The 11,293-nt window shown below is 43.1% G+C and overlaps 1 protein-coding gene across 2 annotated transcripts; it reads left to right on the top strand.

The window, feature by feature from the left end:
• Positions 1-222: 222 nt before the first annotated feature.
• SARC_08744 lies at positions 223-11,158 on the top strand. 2 transcript variants are annotated; one of them, XM_014297266.1, is made up of 24 exons: positions 223-374; positions 1,010-1,136; positions 1,288-1,416; positions 1,642-2,031; positions 2,187-2,355; positions 2,502-2,649; positions 3,007-3,263; positions 3,404-3,706; positions 4,003-4,227; positions 4,723-4,939; positions 5,087-5,265; positions 5,501-5,667; positions 5,972-6,100; positions 6,500-6,718; positions 6,993-7,085; positions 7,399-7,489; positions 7,714-7,835; positions 8,116-8,200; positions 8,400-8,535; positions 8,717-8,777; positions 9,014-9,168; positions 9,495-9,667; positions 10,143-10,219; positions 10,492-11,158. In XM_014297266.1, the coding sequence occupies exons 1-24, from the start codon at positions 343-345 to the stop codon at positions 10,597-10,599; spliced, it is 3,792 nt and encodes a 1,263-aa protein (XP_014152741.1). In that variant the 5' UTR covers positions 223-342; the 3' UTR covers positions 10,600-11,158. The 2 variants fall into 2 exon arrangements, with proteins under 2 accessions (XP_014152741.1, XP_014152740.1); XM_014297265.1 differs by lacking the exons at positions 8,717-8,777; positions 9,014-9,168; positions 9,495-9,667; positions 10,143-10,219; positions 10,492-11,158 and having other exon boundaries at positions 8,400-8,593.
• Positions 11,159-11,293: the final 135 nt, after the last annotated feature.

The raw sequence follows: 11,293 nt of genomic DNA, 5'->3' as shown, positions 1-11,293 counted from the left end.
AAACCAAAAAAAAAAAAGTCCAAGGTCTGCTCACTCAAAAATTTAAACCCAGTTGAAATACCAGTATAAACGTTTATAAACGTTAAAGTTAGGCGTGTTCATGACTCATGAGTCATGACTCGAGATGAGAAAGCTGTTTATCGTAGTGATCATTCACTGATCACATTCTGAGTGGCGGGAATACAAATAGCATACACGGGGCCATAGCTGTTACAAGTAAAGCGAGTCTCTGGCGGAACATATCGGAGCACCTGCCTTGTATACGCCAAGCAGCCTTGATAACTGAAGGGGAACACACCACTCGGCCTAGTTCTTCGGATTCTGACTCACGTACTGGTAGTTATGGCTGCCCACGGCGGACGGGTCTCTGTGAGGTATGTTGTGAAGATACTACTGAAGAGAGCCCGTTGGAACTATTCATTGACAGTATAATCACGGTCAGTATTCCTTTTGTAGAATGTTCGAAGTCTGAGATAAAAATTGTAAGCCTTGTAAGCTACTTTTATCAATTGTAACTACAAGGTGCACTGTGTGGTGTACGCTGCATTGGTCGCAGTACTACTTGAACTTCGCACTAGTAATACATTGTGGCGTCTACACGTTAGTCTCGTCTCATGAATAAATATATAATAATTTCATACAGCCGATTCTGATCGACAAATATTGTCGCCATACCTAAAATAGACAGCCTGACTGTCCTGCGGACTTTAGCACATAAACAAACCTTTAATTCTCTAGTGGGCCTTGCCTCACGTATTGCCACTAGGAGATGTAAAAGTCGAGAGATAGACGCTAAAATGTGCTACCCTGGCCAAGTCCTAGTCTAAATTTCGAATTTTAATGCCGCTTCGAGTGAGCTACTACAATCGGGAATGTATGATCGATACTTTAATATGTATAATCAAACTCTGCTGATGAGCATACACCTCTCGGTGGGTTTTATGTTTATCATTTATCTTGTTGCATACTTACCTTTTTGTTATCAACTTTCATGAATCCCGTTCCCTAGCCCCAAGGAACAGTTTATCGATTCAATACAACTATTGAAAGAGAGGCCTTGCTTTTTCCAAACTGCAGTATGGCCCTTTGCTGGGCTGTATGGTGTATTACTATATGTAGGATTTCAAGAATGGGAGGTATGTATGCAATCATTTGCTAGACCATGAATTCGAATTCGCTTTCGCTTAACAATTCATCTACTTTAGTGTACCTATGAATTGAAATGTAGTACTATTATTTAATGATTATTACAAATAAACTCGACCTGTGGTGCCTTCTTTTTTACAGACTCTTGAGGATGATGCTTACTGGCAGCTCTTTAAAATCTCAATTGCTGTCGTTGTTGTCACGCAATTATTCGTCTACTTGGGCACGCATTGGTCTCGAAGGTTTAAAGCACGTGTGTGTTATTGGAAGGTAAAGTGTCGGAAAGTATTGTATCTGACTCGTCACATTACGACAATAGATAGGTATATCTAACCATAGAATCTGAATTGAGTGTACTGGCGTTTTCTAAGTAGTAGCAGAACTATAAATTGTAACTCTCATTCTGCAATACGTGCGCGGTCCAAGTCGTTTAACTGGTCTTGCTTCATCTCTGTTTTGAACATGCCTCATTTCTACATACGTACATCCGTACAGTCGGACTCTCTGGTCGACTCCACGCATGTGTTTGTCAGCCCGCGTGGAGTGAATGTGGGAAGAAATCAAATTGTACCCATTAAAGTAGATGCGACATATTCTACCCCGGATCTGGTTGCGAACAGTTCGAGAATCAGATGTTCAATACATTACGAACACATGAAGTACCTGTGCTTGGAGGATGAGGTGAGCAAGCAAATTAGCTTGTTGCCACTCGCATACCCAGACAGTATGGATATTGAAAGCTACCGTCAGCGAACAGGCTTATGCAGCCGGGAAGCGATTAAAACGGCATACAGCACGTATGGAGGCAACAGGTTTGACATACCCTTACCCTCGTTCTCCGAGCTACTGTTGGAACAGGCGTTGGCGCCATTCTTCATATTTCAGGTACGTTCGATTAGCCGTGTTTGTTCGTTTAGTCATATACGTACTTAGACATCGCAAACTTCGACTGTTTATTGCGATGCAAACTGGACCGCTTAAAGATGCCATCACCTCCAAGCTTGGTCGTCTCTAATTATGAGTCATTTGCATAATAACAGGTTTTCTGTGTGGTACTCTGGTCTCTGGATGAATATGTATACTACAGTCTACTCACCTTGGTGATGTTAGTCTTTTTCGAGTGCACCGTTGTATCTCAGAGGCGGAGAAATATGGAAAGCTTGCTGCTTCTCTCTGCCAAGCCTCATCCTATACGGGTATATAGAGCAGGTATATATTTTATTGTCGATGTTGGTGCTGATGCATGCATATCTGATAATCTATGTGTTGACCAAATTTTGGTTATTGTATTGTGCAACAAAGAAGATCACGATTTATCGATGCCTCACATCGACTAAATGTATACCAAATATTAGGGTCGTGGGCGGTTCTGGCATCTCATCGTCTCCTTCCCGGAGATGTGGTGGCAATCGAGCCGGACGTACACAAGAGGGGCGACATGCCTATTCCATGTGATATTCTGCTGCTGTCTGGGACGTGCATTACGAATGAAGCCATGTTGACGTATGTCGTTCTTGTATGGCATATGTTGGAAGCAGCTAAAATTTACGACGAATATGCCCTTATAGTGTCGGCCTTTATTGATGTAAAAGTCAATTCTATACTTCGTTTAAAATTTTTCAAGTTTAAGGGAGTTCCCTTGTTAAATTTGATTGATAAGACATATAGCTTTGCCAGTGTATAGTTCTAGTTCTAGGGGACGCATGTTGACCACTAGATGCCTGCATTAACGTCAAGACCTCTAGAAAGTTATACCGTGGTCTTTGTTCGCATGTGACCAAACTTTACCAATGTAACAATCGTAAAAGCTTTTGTTGGTATTGGTATGGAAATCTGGTTGGCGTTATCTATGTTTAATAGCGGGGAGGGCAAACCACGTCAGAAAGAAAGCCCGATATGGAATACTCAAATTGCATCGGCGAACATAGTCCAAGGCAAAACTGGGCCTCCATTGGGACCGGACCCGGAATTACCAGAATGCCTGGGAATAACTGATCGACATGCCGGGAATGTTTTATTCGGAGGTACTACCATTGTACACTCTTCCGGAGTAGCAGAAGGTTTGCGCACTTACAAGGATCTTTCGATACCGCCGCCTCCGCCGTTATACAACTTTGGTAAGTCTCGTGCCTTTCTTGCGTTCATTTTCACAGTGAAGAATCCAGGGCTGTAGGTCCAAGCTACACCTTCCTATTGATGCAGTTGCGTGTTGCGTAGACCACTTACGAAGTCAAATTCCAATGTTTTCGCCCACTAGATCGGAAAGGTGGTTCTGAAGTCGAGGCTGCAACAGTCAAAGACGCGCACCTCCCATGCATTGGCTATGTGATGCGAACAGGATTTGCCACGAAACAGGGTCAGCTGGTGCGCAAGATACTTTTCAGCACACAGCGTGTAACGGCGAACAACAAAGAGAGCTTTGTTTTTATACTCTTTCTGCTCGTGTTTGCGATTGTCGCTGCAGCATATGTGTGGGTCCAGCGGGCAGACCAGCAGGACACTGCCTTGGCGAAAGCTATAGCTGCGCGCGAGCCTATGGCAACGAATACGGCACATGAAGGTTGGTGAGTGATATTTATGCGTACTTCCCTTTCTTTAGCTAACGGTGGTGTAAGCCGTCAGATTTGACTGGTTACTTGCAGATACGTCAGTTTACGTAGATCGCGCGCTTTGTATATCTAGGCTTGATGGAAGTCGTGGAATACTCCCCTGTTCCGACAGCACATACTGAAGGAACTGTTTCAAAAGCAACACTCGCGAATTACTACACAATTTAGTACGATATGTCTCTAGTGGACCAATTCACAAAGCACAATACTTCCACTGACATGGATCGTGTTTTTCATCACCTCGCAGAACTCATAGGAGACAACGTAGATGAGGAACTGGAGGGACGTTGGCGAATTGTTTTGGAGTGCCTATTGATCATAACGTCGGTGGTGCCGCCAGAGTTGCCAATGGAGCTCTCTCTGGCTGTCAATTCCTCCATGGCCAGACTACAGCGGTTGGCCATATTTTGTACTGAGCCGTTCCGTATACCTTTGGCAGGGAAGGTGAATGTATGCTGTTTTGATAAGACAGGTATGTGTCGCATTTGTGGGCAACACTTCAGCGGAAATACCCGTCTGTGTTAGGTCTCTTGTACCCGTGTATTCTCCTTTTAAGCGTTTGAATATGCAAATCCTGTCCAAACCTATGCTCGAGTTAATCTAGGATTATGTGTTGTGATACTCAATTCGATGTTGTGTGCACAGCTGTGAAGCATTTGCGTAATGCTGTATACTACGTGTTTGTTTTAGTAAACTGATAGCATAAGGCATATACGCTGTGCCGTACCTAATGATATAATTGTGTCCGTCAGGTGGGGCAGTCATTCCTTGTGTCAGCTTTTGGGTTACCTTCGAGTTATAGTTTATGTCGTTTCTATTTGTACCGTACCCGAATTATATATTCATCCGTTAAGGCTAGCATGCTGGACTAATAAAAAGCAATGCTCGTTCAACCATTAAAAAAGGTATATCAAGTTCTGTGCGAATCGTCTTGGCTTTTAAATACGAACTTTACCTTGCATCTTAGGTACGCTGACGAGTGACAAATTAGATATAGAGGGAGTTGTTGTGGACATGCACTCCACGGACGAGATAAGATCGGAGGGCGCTGCTGACATACAAGGAAATGCCGAACGTAAAAATGAAGAATCAATCGCAGCGATGGTCAAGAAAGGCGGGATACTACCTGAAGCGTCTGTGATGGTTCTTGCGGGGTGCCACTCGGCCTCCCTCACGTCTGCAGGGTGTGTCGTTGACTGCTTTCATATAATTCGAGATTATAGTAGGACTTTTATGGTTGCCGCCACTGTTGTTTTCCCTTTCTAATTTGAATTGGTGTCGATTTTCGCCACTTTCTCCTCTTACTTCATTCTATGGCATCCTGCATGCAGAAAGATAGTTGCCGACCCCCTTGAGAGCGCAATGCTCCGGTTTGCCAATGCGGCCCCACAGCACGATGGTTCGATTCTGATCCAAAAGAGTAGGAAGGATACCGATACCGCCTACGTTGTCAAAATCTTAAAGAAATTTTCCTTCAACTCTCTTCTGAAACGCATGACTACTATCATAAGTAAGTAACGTATCGATCTTATCCTCCATAATGGTTGTGTTTTGTCCTGAGCCGGATAACCTGTAGTTCTGTTGTGTTCGTGGATCCTGAAGCACACATACTTCACTGTAACCGAGGTTCGGTTAATTTATGTCTACAATGATTAGTGCTCTGGTTTCTAAGTATATACTCAGGACGCCTTTTTTATCCGACCATGAATTCCCAACGATACTACATGTGTACCCGAAATGCACAGCAATGAATGGGGAGCTTTTTATAGTCAGCAAAGGCGCCCCGGAAATGATGAGTGGTCTCCTAGATACTATACCACCGCACTACAATGAACTGTATAACCGCTACGCTGCATCGGGATATCGAGTGCTTGCGATGGCAGCTGCACCTCTTCCACGCGCCATGTCAACGGTCGGTTTCATCGAATTGGATGTTTTATATGTCATGCACTTTTTTTACTGTATGTATTGAAGATACGTGACTGCCGTCGAGTTCGGACGGATCTTAAATCTTGGGAGCCACAAATACACTGTCTGTCCAATACGTTGAGTTATACTTCTTGTGTCAGGTACTTTTTTTACATATCGTCAATGGTGTTGTGTACGAATGAACCGCAATTCTTCAACGGCACCGTGCTATGACGAAATTTGGGTTGTATGCGCTTGTAGCTACGAACTCAATTCATGACAACTCTCAATTCTGACGGCGTTTGCAGAATATCGGCACTCTGGACAGAGCAACGGTGGAGACAAATTTAGAGTTCGCAGGGTTCTTAATAGTGTCTTGTGAGCTGAAGCCTGAAACTAAGCCTACGATTAGAACTCTAAGAGAAACATCGCATGCGGTATGTATATGACTTTAACTTCACCCGTGATAGACCGTTTGACAACTTCAAACGCTTTCACGCACTGAAGTATTCTCAATTGTGAACTTTGTTTGTTGTCATATACATTGCCCCGGTTGGACTTGACATGTAGTGCGGGTGGCCAGGCAGCTTTCCATGGTGCCTTATTCTTACGTCTCGCACACTTGTAGATGCACTTTCCACTGTATGCGATATACCTTGGCACATTCGCTCCCGCGGCTGTGCAGTATAGCACTGCATTAATTACAGACGATCTCTAGTGAACGAAATAAACTTTGACTGCAACTTTTGAGCATTGCAACTTGTTGTTAAATGTTTTTGTCCCCGTGAAGACTCAATAGCCCTGTGTTTTCTTGTTTGTTCTTGAACACCTCCTAGATACTTATGATAACCGGAGACAGTCCAATGACCGCCTGCCATGTCGCACGAGAAGCGTCTTTCCTACGCAAGAGCAAGCCGCTTTATACACTCTCAGAACATCTGAATTCTGGCGGGAAGGAGGTGCTTCAATTGTTCGGAACTGGCCAGAAAAAGACGACATCAGATGTATTCGCGACCTTGAGGGATGAAAAAGCTGCATTGTGTGTAACCGGCAAGGTGCGTTGGATGGTATATCGTGCTTTCGCAAAATCATGGCCGATGATTTTGTCGTGAAGTGAATTTGTATTCTTACAACCCCAGTTGGATTTGTACTGAATTCTGCCATGGGTAACAAAATAGTGGACTGCTATAGAATGTGATACTATGAACTGGAAGTAATTTTTGCTTGAGAACTTTCCCCCCTGATCAACCTTGGCTCTGTATCGTACTGGCATTATATCTGTAATTTGTAGTCGTGAGCAAATGCTAATATAACAATGTTTGACACCAGGGCTTAGAACGAATCACTTCGTCGGGGCAGATACACAAATTAATCCGGTACATTGTGGTGTATGCGCGGACTTCACCGGTACAAAAGGAACAGGTATTATGGTTTTTTGTTACATCTATAGTCAGGTTTGTCATGCAGACACTACAATCTGAGCCCATATCGCGAATTATTTCACACTGAAGATGAAACTTCAACCGCTATGTGTGGTACAGTTTACCAATTGGAAAAAGTAAAGCTGCACAAGACGTATTCGCATAGGGGTATCGAATCTTCTATGGCATACGGGAGTGCTTGGAAACCACTCGCGGTTGTATTCATCGTATTCTTTTGGGGTATTTGTATTTGCATAGCGCCAAATCGATCTTCTGACAGATTTATTTACGAGCTCCACATGTCATCCCGACAGATAATAGAGCTCCTGAATGCACGGGGTCATCACACACTTATGTGCGGAGATGGCACCAACGACGTAGCTGCCTTGAAGGCCGCAGTCGTAGGTAAGTGTTCGCAATCAGTGGGGGGTGGATAGGAACTTCAGTACGAAGGGTACTCCGTGTGCACCACCTGCAATGTCTGGTCGTTCTTAACAGGTCCGTATGTGGCTATCCTGCCTAAATCGATAAACTACCGATCGTTTTATCATAGGCCTCCTGCGTATCATTCACAGGGCATTCAATTGATAACCACCACGACTAAAACGTGACGCTCCCTAATATTAAAGGTGTTGCTCTTGTGGACGGGGGTGTTGGCCGAGATTTTGGCAAGGCTTTTGGCGGGAGAGCGCGTGCGGTAGCCTACAAAGGTGTCCTGCACAAAGTGAAGGGGACGAACTCGACTTTTGAGGTAGGTAGATTTTGGCTGTGACATTTCCTATTGCGACTTATCAAGGGCGGGTATCTGACAATATTCTTTTGTATACATCGAGTTTTCGAATTCCCAGTTCTGCACTCTTTAGTATATATGAAGTGCGCCTGGTATGCTCTGCTCGCACTCCGAATCTTGTACATAGTTGATACTTCAATCTGCATAGGACCATGATGAGAAACAATTCAGTTCTCATTCAGTTCTCAGTACTTTGTATAGAAATACATTTTGTTGAACATGTTTCTCTTAATCATCGCAGAATGATGGCATGGGTGATGGCTCAGAGATGTGCGATGCCACGTACGCTGCCTCCTTTACATCGAAGATCCCATCTCCACTAGCAGGTGAGTTTGTAGAACTATATTTCACTCTTTTTCTCATTTTCCGAATGCGTCGTTGATGATATTATTTGGCAGCTAGGATCCGCGTGCATGGCTCTGAGGTTGTTCTAAGTGTTGGGAAAAAGGACTACTTCAAGGTAGAATTCATGCGGATTACAATTCTTGACGGTAACATTTCTTCTTTCTCCTCCATCAAACACAGTGCTGCATATCATCCGGCACGGGCGTACGACGTTCGCTACTACGCTACAGATGTACAAAATACTCGCCATCAACTGCCTCGTCCATGTCTATTCTCTCAGCTTTCTGTACCTTGAAGGCGTCAAGTTCAGCGATTGGTGAGCCACTTCTTTGCATTCTGATTGTTACGTATGTGGTTTCTTTTGAAGTAGCCCGCTTGGAAAACAAATAAGAATCGTATATGTAGGCTATTATATGTGAGCAAAAATCCAACCTTTGTTAACTTGTAATATCACAAAACCCCTTGTATTACGTTACCAATTCCTTTTTGTTCTGCAGGCAGTATACCTTCGAGGGTCTTGCTGTTGCCATGCTGTTCTTATTTGTGGCTTTCTCGGAGGTGAGTTTCGACATGCTTGAATATTTATAGTGTGTATGGTAGATTTCCTCGATAGTTGTATTCCCAGTGACTTTAAACCGTAGTTATGCAATGCTTTACAATAGTTTTACCCCAAAACCGCTTACACATGGCCGTGGAGACGAATCCGAAATATGATGAGGAAGAGTATAATTTTTTGCATCAATACGTCGGCGGCCATTACATATCAACATTTACAATTCTCTTTCGTCACGTAGGCGGCTCCAACACTCTCGAATGAGCGACCTATGTCGACGATATTAAGCTACTATCTATTTGGCACTGTTATGTTGCAATTTATATCACACATTGCTACGCTCGTCATCTTGGTCACCACTGTGCAGAACTGGGAAAGTGCGTACGGGCTAGAAAGGTAAAGTGAACCGATAGTATTCTGGGCCTCCTATGGGGATCTTCAATTGAATATTATCTCGTAGTGTTTCTAGGTTTTCAAGTTTCTTCGTGGACTATATGTATCTAGTAACCCCAAATTGATGTGCGTATTCCAAATGCGTCTCGATTCCTCCCCGACAACATCCGCATCTCAGATATATAGGTTATTCGGGCACCATCTGTTCCGTCATGTAGTGTTTATTACAGTGCATGCTCACGCTTCGCTCGCGTACGATTAGACTATGAACAGTCATGCCTTTACAGTCTACAAATGCGAATTTATTACTATATTATATTCACTAACAGAGTGGATGCCTCCCCAGAAGATGAGTTCAAAGTATCGCTAATAAGCACAGTACTGTTCTGTTTTACGCTCCACTCAGTGGCGTTAAACTTCTTAGTTAACTATGAGGGTCGCCCGTTCATGGCGCCCTTGATTAAGAACAAAAGGATGTTGTTAAGTTCTGGAAGTATATTAGGTATGTTTCGTTTACAACAAAGTGATCAAATAATTTCGGCTTATCTATAAGCCACATTTGAATCTTGTATTGATTTCTCGCCCGTCTGGAGCTGTTTGCTGTGCACATTGTTCACTATTCGCCATTCAAATATTTGCCTTATATAATGGAAAAATACAGAATTGGTCAAACTTCACACAGACGTGTACCTAGATGTACACTTAATCCCGTTTTTATATCTTTGGAACATATTTCTACTTTGCGTCGTCGCGCACATATAAAAAATTTGAACACGCACTATCGCGCATCATATCAGAGAAACTGCATCGGATATTATAATCGATGGTGAAATTGTGAAATTATGTCTCCACTTTAATACTCAAAGGTCCGCTCTTACTTTCTGCTAGTACCAGATACATAGCCGGCGAACTGTTTATTCTATAACCACATACTATATAAATTTTACGAGTTATAACCTAATCTCCAAATTCGCTAGGGCTAGCTTATTTCATACTATTGGGCTTGGTGGAGGGCGGGGGCGAATTTTTCGATGCGATGGCAGTGCCGCAAGAGGTGAGTTCACAATTGTTCTGGGTATTTATGCTTATGTGGATACCGTTTCGCAGCGGAATTCGTAGCTTTGCGTTTCATGTGAAATTTATCATGTGTATCATTAAGTGTTATAAATGCTCGGTACCCTCAGTGTGAAATGGAAAATACGTACGTTTGCTGCATATGACTCAATCGTAGCGTCGAGGCATCGAAATCGGACACCTACACATTGGAAACACATAGCACACCACACTTTAGGAGCTGACAAGACCTTTCATTCTTTAAATGGGTAGATTCTGGTCCCAATTGTGGGTGCGCTTATAGTGGATGGGATCAGTTGCCTGCTGGCGGACACCGTAATGAGACGCATGTTCTACAGGTCTCAGAAGCGACCGCTGTGAAAAATTCGAACGCTTTTTGAGATTGAACAAATGAGCGACCCTGTCGATGCATCGGGATAATTAAATAAGATTGATCGGCGCTTGCAGGTGCGTATAAATTTCAAACATCAGAGTAGCAATAGAGAACCTCTAAAGACGATCCACGACTCGATCAGTCAATAGCATCCGCCGCGACATGGACCATTCGTGCAAATCTCAGAGAGTATTTAACTGTAGTAAGCCTACAATGTCGCTCAATGAAGAGACCTTAGGCTACTAACGGTAGAAATCAATTTCGTTGTAAGTTCAGTTTCCATTTCTCTGTGCATATGCGGCGCTGAGAAACAAGAACGTTCGCCTCGATGTACAAATTATTCCCACTGCAAGCTGACAGATATGGTTTGCGCAACACAAGAAGGCAACAATAAGTGAAAATATAGCACAGCGCCATTGTTATCGTCCACAGCGTTTTCTAGTAGTTGTATACTTCAGAACTATTCATTAAATACAATTAATCCAAGTTTTTATACTCGTATCAACTTCAAAATCACTCCATGTATTTTAGTTTGAAATATCAACCGTGTATATTTACATTTCACTTCAATAGCAGTTTACACACGTGATAGCCTATAGCTATATATATATATATGTGTGTGTGTGTGTGTGTGTGTATGTGTGTGTGTGTTTGTGTTCCTGTAAAGAAATTATATTATAT

The sequence above is a fragment of the Sphaeroforma arctica genome (assembly GCF_001186125.1).
Source record: "Sphaeroforma arctica JP610 unplaced genomic scaffold supercont1.818, whole genome shotgun sequence".
Taxonomy (NCBI): Eukaryota; class Ichthyosporea; order Ichthyophonida; genus Sphaeroforma; species Sphaeroforma arctica.
The sequence above is the reverse complement of the archived record's forward strand: the minus strand, read 5'-3'. Positions and strand labels throughout refer to the sequence as shown.